The 23,133-nt window shown below is 45.6% G+C and overlaps 2 protein-coding genes across 5 annotated transcripts in view; one reads left to right on the forward strand and one right to left on the reverse strand.

Annotated features, from left to right (window-relative positions):
* The window catches only part of CDK5RAP1 (CDK5 regulatory subunit associated protein 1), a 61,998-nt gene that overhangs the window by 2,660 nt on the left and 36,205 nt on the right, over positions 1-23,133 (reverse strand). The gene's annotated exons all lie outside the window — the stretch shown is intronic.
* LOC109567367 (vomeromodulin-like) lies at positions 1,170-19,061 on the forward strand. The gene is made up of 15 exons (XM_019972264.2): positions 1,170-1,411; positions 3,449-3,733; positions 6,733-7,186; positions 7,616-7,717; positions 9,387-9,542; positions 10,454-10,532; positions 10,870-10,927; positions 11,546-11,616; positions 12,849-12,989; positions 13,775-13,897; positions 14,191-14,258; positions 14,769-14,799; positions 16,495-16,555; positions 17,301-17,380; positions 18,779-19,061. The coding sequence occupies exons 1-15, from the start codon at positions 1,270-1,272 to the stop codon at positions 18,800-18,802; spliced, it is 1,875 nt and encodes a 624-aa protein (XP_019827823.2). The 5' UTR covers positions 1,170-1,269; the 3' UTR covers positions 18,803-19,061.

The following is a 23,133-nucleotide window of genomic DNA, read 5'->3' on the forward strand; positions in this document are numbered from 1 at the left end:
TTCCAGAACCAGCTTCATTTGCTTCAGACCCTGACCCACGATCATCCACTCATCTGTGGGTAGGTTGGCGAGTGTCAGTCTCTCTCACTTGGACCATCAGCTCCATTAGGGCTGGGACCCTGTGAGTTGTACACCCTTCTACCGCCTCCAGGAAGAGTGTATATGTGTTAGTCGCTCAGTCGTGTTTGATTCTTTGCAACCCCATGGACTGTTAACAGCCTTCCAGGCTCCTCTGACCATGGAATTCTCCAGGCAAGAATACTGGAATGGGTAGCCATTCCCTTCTCCAGGATCTTCCTGACCCAGGGATTGAACCCAGATCTCCCGCATTGCAGACAGACTCTTTACTGTCTGAGCCACCAGGGAAGCCCCCAGGAACAGTGCCTGGTACAATATATATTTGTGGCAATATAGGAATGAGTGAGCACACAGGTCCTTTATGGTAGACAGCTGAGAGGCCTAGAGAGGCAAATATACTCAGAGAATCTCCAGGAGAGGGCTCACCATGATGTTACTACCCAGCTCAGTTGGACTCAGAGCCCTTTATCATGAAGCAGCAGATAATTAGCATGTTACAGGGGACAAAGACTGCCCAGTGAGGGGCGCGTAAGAGGCAGACAATACTAGATGAGTGCAGGGGAATTTCATGTGGCTGGAGAGCTGCTTAAACCCAAGAGAGAGGGACCGTATAATCCCTTTGAACTGAATTCTTAACCCAGACTCTTTTTTTTTTTAATTAAAAAATTTTTTATTTATTTCTTGGTTGTGCTGGGTCTTCACTGCTGCATGTGGGCTTTCAATAGTTGTGGTGAGCAGGGGCCACTCCCTACTTGTGGCGCACAGCCTTCTCTGCGGGGGCTCTCTTGTTGAGGAGCACAGGCTCTAGAGTGCAGGCTCAGTAGCTGTGGCCCACGGGCGGGGTTGCGCCGAGGCATGTGATACCTTCTGGGACCAGGGATCAAACCCAAGCTCCCTAGAGCCCCTGCTCCGCAGCAAGAGATGCTACAGCAATGAGCATCCCATGCACTGCCACTAAAGAGTAGCTCCCACTTGCTGCAACCAGAGAAAAGCCCAGACAAAAAAAGATAATTAAATGTAAAAAAATTTTTAAAGCTAACAGGCCTGTGAAGATTAAAAAGAAGGGAACAGTTACTTGGCCTGCAGAACATCTCAGAAAGACACAGACATCAAAACCATTAGCAGGTGCTGATCTTGGAAGTCAGCCTGTATCACATCACCCTTATCAGTAGGCTTGGATGGTGTCCCTACATGTCCAAAGACTTTTCCGAGAGACACTGGTCTATAAAAACGGGATGGAGCTTTTCCTCTGACAGATCGGAGGCAGAAGCAGGAGTAAGGCACCTCCTGAAAACTTGTGCCCACCAACACCAACCGATCGGCACCGGACGAGGTAAGAACTCTCAATAAACAATACACAAGAGAAAAGGTCAAAACTCCAGGAGGGAAACAAGCATAGGCCAGCTCGTCAAAGGATAGATGACTTGGGTTCTGTGTTTTGAATCTCTTTCGCCATACCACTTCCCGGCTAAAACGTACATTACTCTGCCTAGCGCAGTAGGTGTTAACAGGGGCCTGTTAGGCAACTGCTTTTTAAAAAATGGGAGATTTATTACTAGAATTATCAGCAGGCTCCTCTCAAGACAATGTCTAACAATACTGCCATCAACTCAGTCACAGGCACAGAATTTCTTATTTTTCCCTCACAAGACACTTACATGTTTCCTGAGACACTAATTCTAACTCCTCACTGATGAGGATAAAATTAAAAAATAATGAAGAGGTGAGTTTTTTCAAAAGCCAAACTTATCCAATGTGAAGGATTGTCAGTGGATTCCCATATGTCCTTCCCAACATTTCTGCAATAGCAGTTCTTCCTATGGTGTCAGTAAATAACAGGCAGCTTGACTTGGGCAATGCCGGCACATGGCAAAAGTTGACAAGCCCAATTTTACAAAACTTGACTGATTAGGAAATCCAAACAGAGAGGAGCTCAGAGTCTACTTGCTTCTGATGGGAAAGGCCCCAAGACACAAACCTCCATGTTACCTAAAACATGAGCAAAGGAAAAGACAATAGACTCCTGGGAACAGAGGAATCTGACCAGCAGGGGAGGGAAGTAATCTCCACTGGGTCACACAGCTGAGCTCAGAGTCAAACAGGGCTCTCCTGCCTGGGTCTAGACCCTGCCTTCTCATTAGTACTGAGGCTCCTCCGCTGCAGAGGATGATAATAGTATTGTCTGGTGCCAGATTCGCTGGGAGAATTGTTGCAGATGAAGGGCTTAACACAACTGACCAGTATGAACATGAACCAATACTCATTAAGGAAATACCTATGGACACATCCCAAGAAGTAGAGTGGAGATTTACGCAGCTTACACATTCACAGTCACTAAGGCTGCTCAACGTCAGCCAAGAGGAAGATGCCCCACAGCCAATGGTCAGCGGGAACATCCAGTGCCCTGCCCACAGGAGGGCCCCAAGAAGTGGATGAATAGGTTAACTTAGTCATTCAATACACACAGGTGAGCTTCCTACATTATGGCTGCCACCAATATCATAGTGTGGACTGACCAGTGCCACCATCAGACAAAGCCAGCGGCTCTCCCAGAACAAGGGAATGGGCTTTAAAAAGAGAGAAGCCCCGAAATGGTCTCACTCATAGGGAGATGACTCCGGCCTTAGTACACTGAGCTAACACGCTAGGATAGCCCAGTGACCAAGTGAGTGGAGGCTGCCAAGCCGAGGGCTGATTCCTGGGGTGGTTTAGTCCTGATCAGGCAAAACTACCAGCTGGGGGCAGACAGTGGGTAAAGGTGAGCATACTGGCCACTCTGTAAACGCGAGTTTCACCAAGTAAAAAATGAGAACACAGGCCTTCCATCTCAGCACTGTGCGGAGTTTAGAGCAACTGACATCCATTCACACTCCACAAAGGGACTGGCATGTGATAAGCTCACATCAACAAAGACACTGCTATACATTAGCTGCCTGAAAACAAGGAGAGACCTTGACTACCACAGGAGTGACAACACTCGCAGCTTGATCATTCAAAACACTTGAGTTCCCCAGCTGGTGACTCAGATCACTGAAAGGCTATTTGAATCCGGAAGACTGGTAGGAGAATGTGGGACCATACAGTTAAGATCTGGGCAGGGCATGGCCTGTACTTAAAGGGTGCCACCAGCCCATAGACACCTCTGCGCAAAGTTAAATAAGCTGTAGAAAAAGGGCCCTTCCTCAAGATACTGACTGTCATGGGCTAAAACGCCATCCCTCGAATACGGTATACTGATCAGAATATTGACAATGTGAGTGGCACCTTCCTATAAGAGCTAGGACCCTGGCATGTGCACAACCAATACAAATATACTGGCAGCCCTGTGGTCCACTGGGAATGTGGTGTCTGACTAAGCCCTCCTTTGCAGATATCGGCCACAAGATGCTGACCCTGTGGGCCTTGGCCATCATGCTAGCCGTCCAGGCAGGAGCGCTTGACCTATCGACCTCACCTTCACAGGTGGGAGCCCCTCCTGACAAAATAACCTCTAGGCTTCCCGTTCATTTCCCGATCAGTGTGCCTGACCCACAAGTCCCCAGAATTTCCTCAATCAGAAAAGGCTCTCTACCTCCAAGACGTGCAGCTGGGACCTCAGGAGCCAGATGTTCACCCGTGGCCAAATACCTTGTGTCTAGCAGCAAACTCAATGACTGTAAGTAAGATTCGTTTTACCTGCACAGCTTTGACTTTCTGCCCCTTCACACATGCTTTTCATCTCCAAGCCCAAAGGCTAGTTACACCTTCTGGACAGGTGATTCTGAAATAAGAGGTGATAGCCGTATCACCTTTGGGGCTTATTACCAATCAGCTGCCTGGACCCCACTCACAGACATTCTGGTGCAGCAGTACCGCCGCGGGCCGGAGGGCAGTTCAGACAGTGCTACACGTGACAGTTGTAACCCATCAAACAGCGACTTGGTGGTAGAGGCTGTTAATTTCACTGTCAGACATAAAAAAAAAAACCTTAAAAGATATGAATATAGAATTAACACCCTTGTGGGGGCTTCCCTGGTAGCTCAGTGGTAAAGAATCTGCCAGCCAATGCAGGAGATGTGGGTTGGATTCCTGGGTCAGGAAGATCCCCTGGAGAAGGAAAGAGCAACCCACTCCAGTATTCTTGAGTCGGAAATCCCATGGACAGAGAAGCCTGCCAGGGTTACATTCCGGGGCCTCAAAAGAGTCAGAGAAGACTTAGTGACTAAACAACAGCAACACGCTTGTACCCACCACTGAGACGGAGGAATAAAACGGGCCATAGGACGGAAGACCCCCAGGCTCCTACTGGGGCTGCACTGCTCCACCCTCCATCTCCTCTCCTGAGAAGGCCTCTGGCCTGATTCTTTTCCTCCTGCCATTTCTTTATATTTTATGACGTGGATATTCCTTCTCAAGATAAATACTTGCACTAAGTGCTATAAAGTTTTCTAAAGGTGACCTGCTTGCACTGTCTCTCAAACCTAAACGTTTCTGAGGTAGTTCATTCCTGCTGTAATGAGAAATTCTGGTCCGTTCACTTTTGCTGCAGTATTGTACCCAGTGAATCCTCCATGATTCATGCAGCTAGTCGATTTCCTTTTAAAAACAAAATTGCAGTATAGTTGATACAATGTTTCAGGTGTACAGAAAAATGATTCAGTTTCTTATATATATATTTTTCATATTCTTTGCTATTATGGTTTATCATAAGGTTTATCATAAGATATTGGCTTCCCTGGTGGCTCAGATGGTAAAGACTCTGTCCGCAATGCAGGAGACCTGGGTTCAATCCCTGGGTTGGAAAGATCCCCCGGAGAAGGAAACAGCTACCCACTCCAGTATTCTGGCCTGGAGAATTCCATGGTCTGTACAGTGCATGCGGTCACGAAGAATTGGACACAACTGAACCACAATCATTTTCACTTTCATAAGATATTGAATATAGTTCCCTGTTGTAGACAACAAGCCCATGTTGTCTATCCTTTCCCCCACCCACTTGGTAACCATAGGTTTGTTTTCTAAGCCTGTAAGTCCAGTTCTTTTTTGTAAATATTAAGTATGTTCACTTGTATCATTTTTTTAGATTCCACATATAAGTGATATCATGCATTTGTCTTTGTCTTACTTCAGTTAGTTTGATAATCTCTAGATCCATCTGTGTTGCTGCAAGTGGCATTATTTCATTCTTTTTTATGGCTAAGATTCCATTGTGTGTGTGTGTGTGCACGTGTGTACCACATCTTCTTTATTCATCTGTCAATGGACATTAGGGTCACTTCCATGTCTTAGCTATTATAAATATTGCTGCTATGAACATTGGGGTGCATGTGTCTTTTTGGTTTTTTGTTCGCTTGCTTGTTTTAATTTCCATTTCTTATTTATTTGGTTGTGCCAGGCCTTAGCTGTGGCACACGGGATCTTCAGTCTTCACTGCACCATGCACAATCTTTAGTTGCAGCGTGTGACCTCTTAGACACAGCATGTGGGATTTAGTTCCCCAACCAAGGATCAAACCTGGGCCCCCTGCATTGGGACTGGGGAGTCTTAGCCACTGGACCTCAGGGAAGTCCCAGCATGTATCTTTTTTAATTAGTGTTTCTGTCTTTTCTGGATATATGCCCAGGAGTAGAACCGATGGGTGAAATGGTAACTCTATTTTTAGTTTCTTAAAGAAACTCCATACTGCTCTCCACAGTGGCTGCATCAATTTACATTCCCACCAACAGTGGAGGAGGATTCCCTTTTCTCTACACCCTCTCCAGCATTTATTATTAAATGTAAAAGTCTACATTTATAAATGTAGACTTTTTGATGCTGGCCATTCTGATTGGTGTGAGGTGCAGAACCACACGGATGGAGGAGATCCAGATCAGTGAGCTCCATTACCTCCCTAGCCACCTCCTGCCCTACACAGCACTTAAAATCAGTGCTCGCTCACTTGGCCTGCCCCCAGGGAATCATGCTGCAGGTTCCATCATATACCCCTGGTACCCCTGAGGCAAAACTGGGCCTCAGAAAAGAGAAGAGCCTGCCCCAGGCCACTTGGCCTTCAAGGGGCAGAACCTAGACTATATGTATATACTCTGGGCTGCTAGGCTCAAAAGCTAAACTAGGTCCTTTCATGCCATGCTCAAATTGCTTTAGAGTAACATACTCAATACCAGGTTGGTCTCAGGTAGGTGCTGCTGCTGCTGCTAAGTCGCTTCAGTCGTGTCTGACTCTGTGTGACCCCATAGATGGCAGCCCACCAGGCTTCCCCATCCCTGGGATTCTCCAGGAAGAAACACTGGAGTGGGTTGCCATTTCCTTCTCCAATGCATGAAAGTGAAAAGTGAAAGTGAGGCCACTCAGTCATGTCTGACTCTTAGCGACCCCATGGACTGCAGCCCACCAGGCTCCTCCATCCATGGGATTTTTCAGGCAAGAGTACTGGAGTGTGCTGCCATTGCCTTCTCTGCAGGTAGGTGCTAGTAGAGGCTAACTCCTAAGAGGGGACAGGTATGTTTCTGGAACACCAGGCTGTCCTTGTGGGGAGCAGTGGCAGGAATTGATATTTCGGGGAGGCATGATATTAAATGCCTATGGGTCCCACAACTCAATGGAAGCTGGAAAGCTTCCTCTGGCTGAACCGGCTGGGCAGCTAGCAGCAGGATCATTTCTCTCGACCCTTTTCAGATCTGAATGCCACCCTGACCCCGAAGATAGAGAACATGCTGAAGTGTGAGGAGATAAATCTGGCCGGTGTGTTGGGAGAAGTGATATCCACAGTGTCCAGCTCTGGCCTGCTGTCTGTGTTAGATCTTACTTCATCCCTTGATATCCTTGGAGGTGGTGGCCTTGGTGGTATTCTGGGAAGGGGGAGCAGCAACAAGTCCCCAAAGCATCCCCAGTCATTGCTCTCAGAAGCCACTGGTGCTGTCAGTGACCTCGGCCAGGGGGCTCTGGGCAGTCTGCCACTCCTTGGTGGAGAGAATGCTGTCAAAGAACTTGTTGACAGCACTGGTCTCTTGACTGGTGACAAACTCAAAGAAACCACTGAGGGCATACTGAACAGTGTGGTGCCAAAAGACATCAACAGTGCGCTCACTGGCCTGCTGGGAAATATCGACTTGGAAGATCTCTTGTTAGGGTAAGTGCTTCCTTGACCCTAATGTCTGGCACAAGACAAAAGCTACTGTTTGGAGATACCAATGTTCAGTCCCCAAAAGGGCAACCACGTTTTCATGAAGCAATATTTTAACTCGGTGCTGAAAGGCTATCCTTTTGGGGGGAAATATGATCAAGATTTGTTGACCTTAAAGAACTGGGCCACCTTTTTTTTGAGAGTGGCAGTGATGTCTGTGGAACTGCCCCCAAGAGCCAGAACTATTATGTTTTAAAAAAAAAAAAAAAAAGGAAGGAGGAAAGAAAGAACCAAGTGGGTAAGGGGGCTGGGGAGTCCCAGAGATAGATGGGTGGGTAGGTTGTTAACTGCCTGCTTCAAAGGTGTTTCTCTTGTTACCCAGACTGATTCCTTGAGCCAGGACTGACACTTATACTTGATGCTGTCACTTTACAGATTAGAGGTTGAAAAAGTGACTGTGGAGAACATGACGTCAACCATGACAGGCAACGGGATCCTTGTCCACGCCGTGACTACTGCCTTCATAGGTGGAAACGGGTGAGCCTATTTCCAAATCAGTCAGCTGGGACAGGCTGGACTAGTGACTTAAGATCTAGTGTCCAAGAGCCAAGCAGAGACAACAACGAGTAAGGCAAGATGGTTGAGGATGGAGCGAAAGGGGCACCAGGCCCAGCTGCCTCTCTCCTCCAGCCCCGAGGAGCAAGGTGGCAACATAACACCACAGCACCCCACTCTCAAATAGTACTAAAATAAAAGCCAGAAATCCAGATCTCCATGTGAAATCTGCATAATTTGATAGATGAGCAATGAAGACAGAAACCATGGAGAACTCATTTCATATCAACATGTACACTGGTCTTAGGGGAAATTCAGTTCAGTTCAGTCGCTCAGTCGTGTCCAACTCCTTGTGACGCCATGAATTGCAGCATGCCAGGCCTCCCTGTCCATCACCAACTCCCAGAGTTCACTCAAACTCACATCCATCGAGTCGGTGATGCCATCCAGCCATCTCATTCTCTGTCGTCCCCTTCTCCTTCTGCCCCCAATCCCTCCCAGCATCAGAGTCTTTTCCAATGAGTCAACTCTTCACATGAAGTAGCCAAAGTACTGGAGTTTCAGCTTTAGCATCACTCCTTCCAAAGAACACCCAGGACTGATCTCCTTTAGAATGGACTGGTTGGATCTCCAAATATGCCTTCCAAATAATCTTGACCCTCCAAGGAGAGTCAACTCACTCTACAAACACTTTGCTAGGAAGCTGAGAGGAAACAGAGATGGTTAAAATGCCCTCAGGAAACTAGAGATTTAAACACGCATGCGTATACACATTCACTCATCCACCTAATGGGTAGTTAATAACTGCTGCTCTGTACCAGATGCTGTGTTGGGCAGAGGGAAGACTAAAGGCAGGCGGTCCCTGCCTTCAGTGGATGTCAACATTTGGGGGAGGGACAGGTTAACAGAGGAGGCCCAGGGCACCCAGGAAGATGTGAGAGGGGCAAGGGAATCCACACTGGGAAGGAGATTTCTTGGACTAATACATTCATATCCCTGATACTTATCACTGATTAAGCTCCAGCCAGGCCCTTAACTGAGGTAGTCTGAACTCATGAAGCCTCTTGACAACCTCATCAGGAAAGCAGTCCTGTTTCTAAACTAGAAAACCAGTTTAAACTAGGAAAACCAGTTATAAACCTTGCTCAAAGTCCCTCAACCAAACGACGGCAGTGACAGGATTTGAGCCCAGGTGTTCAGCTTCCAGAGTCCATATCTGTGACCACTACAGTTAACAGTGTCAGGGAGAACCATCTATCTTCTCCAAAATATCTGACTCAAAGAAGACCAGGCTCTGGAAAACTGTGGGTTTTTCCTGTCCGTTGTCACCCACACAACAGACAAGTGGGAGTGCTGGGCACAAAAGTGAACTTGTAATGGGCATCTTGTTACCAGTCAGCCTGGTGCCACCCAACAAAAAAAGACCCTTGAAGCCTGGTTAGGAGGGTGATTTTGACAATGTTTATTGAATACCTTTGAACCAAGCTCTGAATTCTATGCACAGGAGATTGGCCAACGATGGGGCATACTTATTGGAAAGCACCGAACTTACCCTCACTCAAATAACCTGGTGATTCCCAAAATGCCTATCGCTTGGCTGAGTGACATCTTGCAATGGGACCTGGGTTCACCTGCGTCTTGTTCTCCACAGCCTAGCAGGACCTGTAGTCAGCATACTGGGATTTCAAGTGCATGCAGATGTAACTCTGGAAATTGGAATTTCCAGCAACAACACACAATGTGTCAGCCTCCTAGTCCAGGAGAAGAACATCGAAGTCAAGAACGTCAACCTGCAGATAGCAGAGGTGTATGTGAGACCATTTTTTCTCATTTTCTGGATCAAGTGGCCTGTATGTCAGGATATCCTTGCTTGTACCACACCTAGAGACCAGCTCAGCCAACCCAGTGGTTTGAACCATCAATAAAGGAGGCCCAGAGAAGGGCCTCTGCTTGCAAATGGCCCACTGGGCCTGAGCACAGCCTTCTCTCACTCTGCCTGTGTTCTCTTTGCTAAGCATGCTTTTGTACTCAGTTCTATTTTCCTGCATAAGCAATCCATTCACCTAGATCAAAATTCAAATGACTCAAAAGCCATGCAGTACACGTCTCCCTCTCACCCATATACACCGGCTAATTATCCTTCCTGGAAGCAACCAATGGATCCAATTTTTCCATTGGCTTTCAGAGATATTATTTGCTATGCAACAAACGTGCATGTGTATACACACACAGAAATGGGCTGGTTTATTATATACACTTTTCTGGCCTCTGCTGATATTTTTAAAAATTGCTTGGAATTGGTCATCAGAATATAAATAGCTTCTTGATATTTTATGGCTGTCTAGTACTCCATTATGAAGATACACTATCCCTTACTTAACAGATCCTTATCAAGGAAGAATTGGTTTTTTTTCCAGCTACTAACTTTTGTACTCAACCGGTGAATAAGTTCCCAGACAAGTCTGTTTACCACTGTCATGGTATCTGAAGGATAAATTCCTCCCTGTGAGATTGCTGGGTCAGCCCTCTGGCTTTGGTAGTTTTCTTAGGTATTCTTCCATCTTCCTTAGTGACTAAAACTGAAGGCAAAAGAGCTTAGGGAACAAAGTAAATAGCAGGACATCACTGCCATTGGTTCGTCAATGGATGTTGGGCAAATGTTAAGGATCACACAGGTATACAGGCATGATACATGTTCTCCACGTGTATCTTCCCCAGGGTCACAGGTGTCTTGCCTCTGCCTCTGCCCTTGGATGATACCATCTCTCAATTGCTGACAGTAACTATGAACGAGAATGTAAGTCGTGGGACGGGGAGGGCACTGCCTCGGAGGTCTATGTTGCTGGGGGACACAGGAAGAGGCCCTTACCTCAGATACAGTCTGGTGCTAGAGGGACATCAGGCCTCAAGAGGCCTGTTTCTACGGAAGCATCCCCTGCCCCACCCCCAGCCCCAAATACCCCAGTAGCAGGATAGGATAATGCTCCAGGTTGGGGCAGGAGTAGGGGAGGATGAGCTCTGGCAAAAAGGAAACCAGGAAGTAGGACAGGGAGAAGAGGAGGACAGACGGAAGGGGACAGGAGGACAGGACTGCTGCTCTCCCTTGGCAAAGCTAACGATGAGCCCTTTAACAGATTGAAGGATCAAAATCATGTGGCATTGAGCTCAGTGACATCAACGAATGCAAGAACTGTGAGTACAAACACCAGACCCCCGCCCTCCCCAGCGGGGCTGCCCAGGTCAATGGAGGGAGGTGGCCCAGGCTCCTTTGGATCCTATGGTGATAGGAAAGGACGGAGCTGTAAGCTGCATCCCCAAGCACCCAGGCTGGGAATGTGGCAACTTAGCAGCTTCGCTGAACCACAGTGACTCATTCTCCAGGACACAGAGCCCCTCTGGAGTCTCTGGTAGCTCCTCAGTCCCAGTGGTGTGCAAAGTACACAGTGTGGAGCTTGAGCAAGGAGCACCCTCACACCAAGGAAGCTGGGAAGCAGAAATTCCCTCTCACGTCTCCTAACATCCAGGAGACCAAGATAACAGGACGCAGTAGGATGGCAGTTGCCAAGACAGTTCAGGCAGGAACCTGTCGACATTTCCCAGGACCCAGAGCAGATGAAATATGGGGCCTGGGCAGCGAGGCTCTTTTAGTTGTCACATCACCTTCCTCTCCATAGTCTCCTCCTAGACACATGTGAAAAGCTAGTGAGGCAGCAGGTTTCTGCCTGGGACCAAGGGAGAGGGAGGCGCCCAGGGCACAGCCTCCAGAGGACTGCGGCGCCTCCACAGGCTCTCTTTCCCTCTCACCTGCAGCTACTGGCTTGTTCAACTACCAAGTCAAAAGTCTCAGGACTTCTGCAGAAGGTCTTTCAATCCTCTACTGTGTAAGTGTTCTTTGTGGTTATGAATGGGTTCTGTAAGAGGGCTGGAGACATCCCTGAACTCACCAAATAAACTCCAAATCATGACAAACCAGTCTTCCTCCCTTCTCTGATCCCCAGACCTCCACCTGGGGCGATCTCCAGGCTTCTACCGTAACAGCTGAGTGCCTGCTACAGGGGCCAGCCGTGTTTTCCCTTCCAGTTACGTCTAATGCACAGTGCCTGAGATGCATACCCAACAACGACAACTTTTTCTTGACCAGTAGGATGTACCCAGCAGCGGTTAGATATTCAACAGACTATATTTAAGGAAAGAAGAAGTGCAGACTCTCCCACCCACCCTCTCAACCACTGAAGGAATGGAAAACTAGGCCATGAGGAGTACTGAAGACAGGCAAGGTTTTGGGCCCACTTACTCTACTCGTGGGATCCATCTGCACAGACATCCCAAGTACAGATATATTTAAGCACAAAGAAATACAAGTATTAATGACAAGGGGGGAAAAAACTGGAAATGAACTAGAAGGAAATAACTAAGCTAACTACGAGATTATTAGAAATGTTTACAAAGTATGAAGGTACGGTTAATTTTTTAAAGCAAAATACAAGTGATATTATGTACAGGCAAAGAAAGACAATAAGGTGAAATATTAGTGATATCCACTTAAAATCTTTTCCCTTCTTCGTACTTCTCTGGACTTGTCAAACTTCCTGCCATGTGCAATCTGCATTTTATAAACAGGGCACAATGTATACAAAAGGAAGAGGAATCATTCAAAGGAGGCAGAATTCCATAGATAAGATGAGCCTTGAGTGTGCTTGACAAGACAGTCATTGTAAGCTTGGGAGAACTGTGAGTTAGGTACAAACACGCATATACACACACATATTACCTGAGGCAACATTTAAATGGAGGAATTCGCTGGAAAATGAAGACATGTAGCTTCTCTTGGAAAATCGGAGGTCTGGGGGACCGAGGGGCACTGTTTCAGGGCTAATCGGCTGGAGACGGCAGTGCTTCCTCCTCTGTAAGGGGCTCCTCTCTCCCATGACTCCCCTACAGTCCCGCAACAAGGGGGCAGGGAGGTCACCTGTGCTTTGTCTTCATGCTCGTCCACTGTGGGGTTCACACGGGGCCACCTCACTCCTCAGCATCACAGACGGGCCTTCAAAGACCCTGAAATTGATGGCAGTCTCACACGATAACAGGGATGTTTCTCTTGTTCTCTCTCTAGGCCTACTTTAACCAAAATAAATCCCCTGTGCCTGGAAGCCATCTTCCTCCAGATCCTAAAAATGTCAACACTGCCGTGATTTTGTCCCAAATGATGCTCAGGGAGATTGTCACTAAAAGCGCCAAGGAGAGCTCTGTCAAGGTGAGCCTCATCCACATGGCCCTTCGACCTTCCTGTTTGCTTAAGTCTAGCCTATCAACCTCTAAGTGTGAAAAGGTAGAAATGCCAAGTGGGTTCTGGAATGCTCTTCCAGAGATAAAGACGAGGAACGCTATGGTATACAGATTTTCCCTTAATGATCGTCTAGTTGGGTCTTGTATATAATGCACTAGGGGAGAGGAGAGAGCAGGGCACAGGGGGAGCAGGAGCTCTGGGAGGCAGAGCTGCTTCTCTCCATTTTACAGGCAACCAAAGTGAGGGAAGCAACTTAACCAACACTCACAGCATGTGCAAGGGAGTGGGTTTATCTACATAGGAGGTATTCACTTGCTTCCTGCCCAGAAAGTGGTAGAAGGCAGGTAGTTATAACAAAATCATAATCTTCAGTACTCTCTATGTGCCAGGCTCTATTTCAATGCTTCCTTAACACAGTCTCCCAAAATCATCAAGTGCAGAGCTATCTGCTACAAGAGCACAGAAAGAAATGGGCTCTAAAATGGATGAGGAGTAATAGAAACACGCTTCTGTGTCATGGGCCCCACTGTCTTTTCGAGAAAGGAAATAAAATAAAGGGAGATGTCTGGAATGAGATGGTGTCTGTGTGCTCATATCAGCTGTGGCAGCACCCAGCAAGGTGACCAATGCATACCACAGGATCCATAAACATCTGAATGATGGAATCGAGCAATGCATGGATATCTCACCATACAACATCCTGCAGCCCTCTCCCTCTCCATACTCTATAAACGATGACTTCTTTACCACAGATAAACAACCTGGAAGCGGCGATCACCAAAATCGTTTACCACCACCTGCCAAACAACAAAATCAATGCCGCCTACGGGGTCACTATAGTGAAGGATGGTGAGAACATAGCCACTGGGCAGACGGTGAGTGCTGAGTAACAAATCGGGAATGGCTGTGAGGAGGAACAAATAGGAGCAGAGGTCCCATGGAAAGAAGAGTGCTCTGTGGGGGAACTACTACCAAAACTCTGGGGGTAGAGTGCCTGGGTGTCCCTAGGAGGAGGAGGCCAACCAGGCTGGTGGGCTGTCTCCTAAGACCTGGTCGCCTCCACGCCAGGCCTCACCTGTCACCTTGCTGGTCATATCACACCATGACACGTTTGCTGAGTAGCCTGGTGAAGGTATTTTCAACTCATGTTTGTTTTATATTCATGTAGGAAGTCACCATCTCCCATGCAAGTGAGATTTCAAACAACAAAATCAAAACAACCATCAAGACCGACAGGTACGGTCTATAACTACAAACTCCTCTTGCCATTCATCAGCATAGGATGCAATATCAAGAAACCAATTCAGAAACTACTGTATAGGCACAGGGAGCTCAAGCCGGTGCTCCGTGACAACCCAGAGGGGTGGGATGGGGCGAGGGTGGGGGTGGCTCAAGAGGGAGGGGACATACGTATACTTATGACTCATTCATGTTGTTGTACGGCAGAAGCCAACACAATATTGTAAAGCAATTATCCTCCAATTAAGAAAAAAGGAAGAACCCAATTCAAATCACATGCAAAGAATAATGGACAAGGCCTTTGAGAAATACTTGGATTATTACAGGGAAATCAGAAAGTTTTACTCACATGCTGTTATGCACCTTAAATCTGCTCTTTCTCCTCTGTATTTATTACAACATTTTATAAGTGACTTCAAGAAGGAACTGAGCTAATACCTAAACTCTACTTTAGAATTGGTTAATAATTGTTATTTGGAAATAATTTTTCCTTGTCTTTCCTGACAGTGCTAAACACAGCGTGATACCCCCTGAGGCTGTAAGTCAATCTGATTTTTCAAAATGTTTATCTATGATAGGTGAGAAATTATTTTCAAGCCAGGCACTCAGTAAAACAGGACTCTACAAAAAAAAAAAGTCACGCAGATTGGATCACAGACGCAATGTGGAGCAGGACTGCAGGTTCCAAACCTAGGTTCTCTCTGGGAAGCTCTTAAAACCCGGTTCCCCAAGCTCATTCAGTGACCTCAGTCAATGACCTAAAGGCAGGCCTAGAATCTGTGCTCTTTGTGTTGGGTGATTCGGATACACCAGGAAGTCTTGAGGGTCCACAGAAAGGAAGAAAAGATGATGTGGATTCTAATTACGCCTTGGCTCACCAGAGCATCTCACTACCCCCACCTTTATGACACTTGATCTTCCACACACATAATTATACTTTCATTCAACAAACATTTAGTGAGCGTCACTACATGCTGCTGCTGCTGCTGCTGCTAAGTCGCTTCAGTCGTATCCGACTCTGTGCGACCCCATAGACAGCAGCCCACCAGGCTCCCCGTCCCTGGGATTCTCCAGGCAAGAACACTGGAGTGGGTTGCCATTTCCTTCTCCAATGCATGAAAGTGAAAAGTGAAAGTGAAGTCGCTCAGTCGTGTCCGACTCCTAGCGACCCCATGGACTGCAGCCTACCAGGCTCCTCCATCCATGGGATTTTCCAGGCAAGAGTACTGGAGTGGGGTGCCAACATGTGTGACCCTAAATCTGTAACATGAAACAATGGTGAGGTCCCAGATTCCGGGAGTGATGCTCTAGTTTAAGCAGGAGGACAGGGACAGATTAAAACCATATATAAATTAAGCCCCATCATTAAGAGTCTGGTAACCACACACTGGCTGGAGGCACACAATATGCACTCAGAGGCGAACAGCCTTATGTCTGTGTCCCAGGTGTCAGCCCTGAGACAGGGGGATGTCAGCTGAGAGGTAGACTTTGGGAGTCAGCGTAAGCCTGGGTTGCTTCACCTTATCTGTACTGGGCCAAGCTCTGTGCAGGGGAAGGATCACAGAAGGCATGAACCCTGACCTCATGTAACTACCCACCTAACAGGGAACAGAGACTGATGCAATAGCTATCAACTGACCATGAAAAAGACAGAGGGCAGAAAGCATGAACTGGTAGGCAGACCGTGGGTTCACTGAGAAAATGATGCCTGGACTCAGCCCTGAAGAAGGAGCAGGGGTTTACCAGGGAGCAAAGGTGTAAACCAGGTAGAGGAAACAGGACGTTCAAAGGGTAGGCAGCGTGGACTCCTAGGCCTGTTGAGGGGGATGCAAAAGAAGGGAGGTAAACAGAGCACCAGATCCAAGGGGACTCAGAACGGATCCCGAAGAGTACAGTCCATCCTCCGAAATACTCAAACGGCATTTGGCCTGAGGGCACACAGCTGCATCTCAGTGCCTACAGCAATGTCTGGAACATGACAGGAGCCCAAGAAACACTGGCCAAGGAGCCACCCAAGGCATCAAAAACCTACTTGAAAGGCCTTTGAAAATCCCCAAAGAATTAGAGGCCTGAGGGATAGATTGAGATCCACCTCCCCACATAGCCTTGTCGAGTACCAGGAAAAAAAAGAGCCCACATGTCCAGAGGAACCCAAGACCACTTTCCACTATGTGAGGACTAGCTGGGAGGCTAGCAGATGTACTAACAAAAACACTCCACCCATCTCTTTCAGGAGGAGGAAGAAAGAGATGTGCTACATGAAGTTCTGAAGAAACTTCTATTTGCTGTTACCAGTACGTGGAACTAGTAACATGAACACCAGAAAAGTCAGTGTCACTGAAAGGCAGGGACGGGACAGCACCCTGCAGCCTGTGCCGCAGCAGCGAGCAGAGTATCATCTGGTCATTGCGGGACTGAAGAGCACGTTTTTATTTTCAGATAGGGACCGCAGCATCTTGAGATGGCAAAACGTGAAAACCAAATCAAAATGTTTCTTCTCCCGGTCCAAATGAAATCCAGCCCACTGGGTGTCTTCAGAACAGCATTATGCCACTTAGAGGAAAGAAACATGGGCCTCGTCACCTAGTCACATAGATAACAGAGTTTGAGAAATTTAGGAGTATGAGTTCATAACCCTGATGATCATCAAGAGATAGAGCACAAAATGCCATCTAAGCATATTAATGATGAACTCTAGAGGGGTTGATGTATTGCAAATGAAATCAAAAGAGCAAGGATTAATTCTTCTGGTTTCTTAAGAGAAAGAGGGCAGACATGCCAGCATCTCTCTTGGTATCGATTATACCCATCAGATTTCCAGTTAGCTCTAGGGTCCTTGAGAACTCACCGTCACACACACACAAGACTGGGAGAAACTGTGTCTTAACTCAGATCCCTCTGCTGAAGGGACGGGGGAGAGATTTCCCCTAGAGCCACACTCTGCCCAGAGATATTCTCCAGTTGACTGTGGCTAAAACAACCCACCCTAGCCATTGTTTCTTTCAACTCACATCATAAGATGTGCCTTCTTTTTTTCAGGAAATGTAAATCAATGGAATATTCCACTAGGAGTAATCCCAAATTCCCTAAACAGTGCCAAGCTTCAAGTGCTTAAATCGGTAAGAGAAAGAAATACAAACATTTTCCTTTCACATTAAAGTCCACTCTGCACCTCAGTCTTCAGAGTAATGAATAAGGCCAGTGGGCCCTGGCATCAACGTCTGTCTGGGCTGCCTTACCAGCTCCATCCAGTCTCCCTAGTCTCTCCTAAGCAGATTCATTGCCTACTGTCCCTTTCGTTATCATGTAAGTTCTAACCCTGAGACTGGAAACACGTGCACACATGCCCAGTCATGTCCAACTCTTTGCAACCCCATGGACTGTAGCCCACCAAGCTCCTCCGTCCATGGGATTTTCCAGGCAAGAGTACTGGAATGTGTTGTCATTTCCTCCTCCAACGGATCTTTCCAAGCCAGGTATCGAACCCATGTCTTCTGCATCGGGAGGCAGATTCTTTACCACTGGGCCATCGGGGAAGCCCTGCATCCCCACTACACATTCCCGATTCCTCCACACCGCCGCCTTGTGACTGTAAAGCCTCTTGTTCTTTACCACCCTGACTCAGACTTCCCCTTCTTCCCATCTATCTAACCTCACACTTAGGGAAAAGTGAAAAGAGAACTTGCTTTCTGAAAAATAGTTAAAAGGATGGAAACTTTATGTAAATTTGCCACCAGGAAAACAGTGAAAGAGGGATGGAACTAGAGAAGATATACCAGAGAGTAAAGAAGTTTAGAATCTCCATCACCCTTACAATGTTCCATTCTTGATTAACATGTCTAATGAGTATGCCATCTGACTGGGAAAACATTAATTTCTTTCATGTTGGCTCAAATTTCAGAAGCCTTACATTCCAATTTTTACTCAATCCCCCAAAGTCCATGAATCTGTGACCAAATCAATTACTACAGTGTAGAGGCTGGTAAAATCAGCACTTGCCTCAATGTTAGCTTTCTACCTCCTACTCTTATGCTCCATAACTATGAGGGGCCCGCGTGTGTCACTTTGCCTCCCGCATTCCGCCTGAGTTAAGGGACTGGATCAGATGAATGCCAACTGTGTTTCAGCTGCAAGTGACAGGAAGCTCAACCAAAACTGGTTCAAGCAACAACACAGAGTTATTGGTCCTAACATCCAAGGATGGTGCCAACTTCAGAGGTGGCCCAAATGTGACACCAGAATCCATCTCTGGACTCTAAGTGCTTTGGGGTGGGCTCTATTTTGGCTCCGCGCTGGGGGTCCCTCACTATCAGGAACTTCACCCTATTTCTGGAATAACAAATGAAAGTCATCCAGAAGTAACATCTGGGGCTCCCATTGGCCTGAACTGTTCCACGTCCCCATCCTTAAAGCCAGTGCTGTGGTCAGGGAGATGGAGTCCACTGGCTGGCTCAGCCTGTGCCTGCACCAGCTTATGTATTTAAGAGTATAACTAGCTGTCTTTTGTCTCCCCACAGAATGATTTTCAAGCCACAAACTAAACCCAGCACCGGAAGCCAGGGAATGTTTCAGAATGAAAGCAAAGACACTCTGTAATCCCTCTCTCTGAAACACTGTGGAAAAGACATCCTTTGGACTAAGGAATTAAGTAGAATTAGTGTTCTCAACATGTCCAGCTATGCTTTGGAATTTCACCAACAATACCCTGAATTAACAAGTGTAAGAAAGGCAGGAATCCAGGGATAGGGGGGGACTTTTCTAATTATCTCACCAATAAATAACCTGTTTTCATGCAGAAAAAAAAAAAGTAAAAAAAAAGTGACATGTCTTTAATTCTTACAAACAGGAGTTCCATTGTGTGTTTATGACTAGTAAAAGCACTTCTTATTGGGGACAAAAAATTAGTAATATGAGTGATGAGGTCACAAAACTCAGGATTACTTTACAGAGTGCTCTAGGGAACAATCCTGACAATGATTAAGACTTTTCTTCCCATAGCTCAGGCCTCCCCTCCCCAAACACCAAACGTTCTCTTCTGCCCATTGGCCCAAGATGAAAATCACACAGGGGCTAGGCTACAACTTCCCCATCGTCAAGTTAAAAACTGAAGGGCACAGTCCAAATGCTAAAAGCTGGGTGGAACAGAGCAGATAAGAGTCCAATAATACCATAAACAGGGCAGCAAAGGATCTAGATCCCAGCTCAGGGACTACAGGCCAGGCCAAGTGGCTGAGAGGAAAGCCAATCAATGTTAGGTCAGTAAATGCAGAGAAACCCAGAAAAATACACAACAGGGATAATGAGAAACACAACTCTGAACTCTATACCAGGCAGAGACTCTCTGCCCTATGCCAGTGTCTTGCACAACTGTGTGCTCCAGAACCAAAACAGCTCAGGTTGTAGACACAAAAGATCAGAAAGCGAAGCAAGGCCAGAGACTGGGCGTGCCTTACAGCAAGGACAGCACCGCACAAGACAAAGACCCAATCACACTCTTAATGGGTATGGGGTTCTATTCTGGAGTGATGGTTTGGAACCAGACAGAGGTTGTAGTTGAACACTGTGCCACTAAACTATCTCCTTTACCTTAGTTAATTTTATGTTATGTGAATTCCACTTCCATTTAAAAACAAAAATGGGACTTCCCTTAGAAGGTGAGGGTTTGATCCCTGGTCAAAGAGCTAAGCTCCCACATGCCACACCAAAAAACCAAAACATGAAACAGAAGCAATACTGTAACGATTTCAATAAAGACTTAAAAAAAAAGGTACACATAAAAAAAATTTTAATAAATAAAAAATAAGAAGCCTTCCAAATCACATTAGCAACGAGTATATCAAGTACCCAGATGTTGATTTCTATACCATTCTTTATCAAAGGAACCTAATCAGTCCCCTTGGAGAAATGGCTAATTCTAAGACTAGAAACAAAATATGAAAAATGACCCAGAACAGCTCAGATGCAAGGAAGAAGGCACTCATACAAAGGCGGAGTGTGTCAAAGGGATAGAGGGCCAAAAGAAAGAGCTTCCAGAGCTGAAACAATTTGGCCAATGAAATATATAAAGGAGTACTGGATTATTGATCCTGAATATTCATTAGAAAGGATGCGGAAGCTGAAGCTCTGATACTTTGGCCACCTGATGTGAAGAGCCAACTCACTGGAAAAGACCCTGATGCTAGGAAAGACTGAAAGCAAAAGGAGAAGGGGGAGGCAGAGGATAAGATGGTTAGAGAGCATTACCAACTCAATGGACATGAAGCTGAGCAAACTCTGGGAGATAGTGGAGGACAGAGGAGCCTGACATGCTGCAGTCCATGGGGTCACAGAGAATCACATGACTGAACAACTGGATTATAACCCATAGAATAAAAAAAAATATCTAGCAGCCTATACTAATATAAATAAATGATTCAGTAAATATACAGGTGAGAACAGGCAAATCTCCTGTGCAGAAGAAGCCAAAATGATTTACACAGCTACTGCACCCTTGAGGAGGGAGGGCATAGCTTCCATTCACTAAGCTTCAGCTGCACATGGCGACTTTTCTCCAAAGTATAGAAAGGGGCAAAAAGAGCAACTGTACAATGAAAAAATCTGACAAACACTACCTGAAGCCAGGTGATCAAGGTTAGTATAAACAGTGATAAATCATATTACTATAGTACCCTTATGGTGGAATGAGAATGGTATTTTACCTTTGTGGTCTTCCTTCCCAAAACACGTAATTCCAATCTAAACATGAGAAAAACATAACGAATCCCAACAAAGGGACACTGCAAAATATCTGACCAGTTCTCCTCAAAACTATCAATGTCATCAAAATTACAAGTCTGAGTCAAGAGGAACCTAAAGAGACATGATTGTAATGTGGCCTCCCAGATGGGATTCCGGAAAAATAAAAAGAGATTAGGGAAAAACTGAAGCTGTCTGAATACGGTATGGCCTTCAGTAAATAATGCATCACTACTGATTTACTAATTGTTAACAAATGAACCATAATAAAGTATTAGAATAGGGAAAACTGGGTACAGTGTATAGAGAAACTCTCTGCACCATTTCTGCAATAATTCTATAAAACTATTTAAAAATTTAAAGTTTATTTAAAAACATGAAACAAAACATTAACAAAAACTAAGAAAAATCAAAGGGCACAGGAGCAACCTGAAAGAGCTCCCAATGCCCAAACTGGGATCAATTTGAGCAAAATTAAATATCAGAGTATAAACCAAAATATAAACACCCATGAGTCCATTCTGACATAAACGATGGAATAAATACATAAATAGGGGGAAAGAGGCATTTTTCCTATAGAATTCCAAATAATACATATAAATAACCCCCCACTTTGGAGTTTGGGCTTAATCCCCACCATCTAGTAGGTGACAAAAGATTAACTTCAACAATGATGTTATATTATGTACACTCTGGTATGATTTGATAATAAAGGCACTAATCATAAGAAAATAGCAGAAAAATCCAAACAGAACTTGTGACTAGTACTCTTCAGAAGCGTCAGTGATGAAAAACAAGGGAAGACTGAGTAACTTTCCCAAATCACAAGAGACTAAGGAGACATGACAACTAAATGCAATGTGGTATCTTGAATTGGATACTAGAATAAAAAGGTACATTCATCAGAGGAAAAGCTGGTGAAATCTCAATGAAGTTTTGCTCTTAGTGAATAGCAATGTGCCAATATTAATTTCCTAGCTCTGACAAATGAACACTATGCTGTGTGATGACTTAGGAGAATGCTCTATGAACTCACTTTGCAACTTCTCTGAAAGTCAAAAATATTTAAAAATTAAAAAAATTAAAAACCATCCAATGCCTCCCCACTGTATTTAAATAAAACCCATCAGGCCTCAAAGGTTCTGGACAATGCACCTCAAGCCAACCATTCCCATCTCATCTCATATTAGACCAGTCTGTCCCTCCCTGACAATATTTCATCAGCACTAAGCTCCCAGTTTTTTTCAACTCTCCCAACTCACCACCAAACTCTTAAAGATGACACCAAGACCCACCATCCCACATACTCTTCAGGAACCCAGCCACTTCCTATTAAGAGGAGGAACCTAATTTTCCTTTATTTACATCTGAGTGCAAATGTGAGTTTCTGAAAATCAATAGTAACTCCTCTTTCTTTACCCTGTAAGATTCAGAAGTGAATTAAGTAAAACAAGAATTATAAATCTATGTTAAGGGGTACACAGTGCATTAAGATGTATTTTAGAACAATAACAACAAAAAGGGATGGGATGGTACCCTTCAATGTTTTTGAATCCTATTGAAACTAAATTAATATTAATTGGGCTATTAATAAATTAAGATATTATAATCCTCGAAGCAACCATTAAGGGCTTCCCAGGTGACACAGTGGTAAAGAATTCGCCGCAGGAGATGCAAGAGATGCAGGTTCAATCCTTGGGTAAGGAAGATACCCTGGAGCAGGAAAGGGCAACCCACTCCAGTATTCTTGCCGGCAAAACTGCAGGGACAGAGGAGCCTGGTGGGCTACAGTCCATGGGGTCCCAGAGAGTTGGACACGACTGAGTAATTAGCACTTTCACTTCTCACTTTCACCTACTATACATTAGGCACCATTCTTTTTTCAATGATTGTCTGTTTATTTATTATTTATTTTGGCTGTACTGGGTTTTAGTTGTGACATGGGAGACTTTTTAGTTACAGCAGGCATGCAGGATCTAGTTCCCCAACCAGGGATCCAATCCAGGCCCTCTGCATTGTGACTGCAGAGTCTTACCCACTGGACCAGAGAAGGCCCAAATGCTGGCCTTTTCCAATCCAGGAAAAAAGTAAAATACAGATACCTGTTGTATTGTTTGAATTATTTACCACATGTATG

This window comes from Bos indicus, chromosome 13, assembly GCF_029378745.1.
Source record: "Bos indicus isolate NIAB-ARS_2022 breed Sahiwal x Tharparkar chromosome 13, NIAB-ARS_B.indTharparkar_mat_pri_1.0, whole genome shotgun sequence".
NCBI classification, from domain to species: Eukaryota; Metazoa; Chordata; class Mammalia; order Artiodactyla; family Bovidae; genus Bos; species Bos indicus.

Coding starts and splice junctions, on each gene's coding strand:
- LOC109567367 (XM_019972264.2), top strand. CDS start 1,270: ATGTCCAAAGACTTTTCCGAGAGACACTGGTCTATAAAAACGGGATGG. Junction 1,412..3,448: donor ACCGATCGGCACCGGACGAG/GTAAGAACTCTC, acceptor CCTCCTTTGCAG/ATATCGGCCACAAGATGCTG. Junction 7,718..9,386: donor GCCTTCATAGGTGGAAACGG/GTGAGCCTATTT, acceptor TGTTCTCCACAG/CCTAGCAGGACCTGTAGTCA.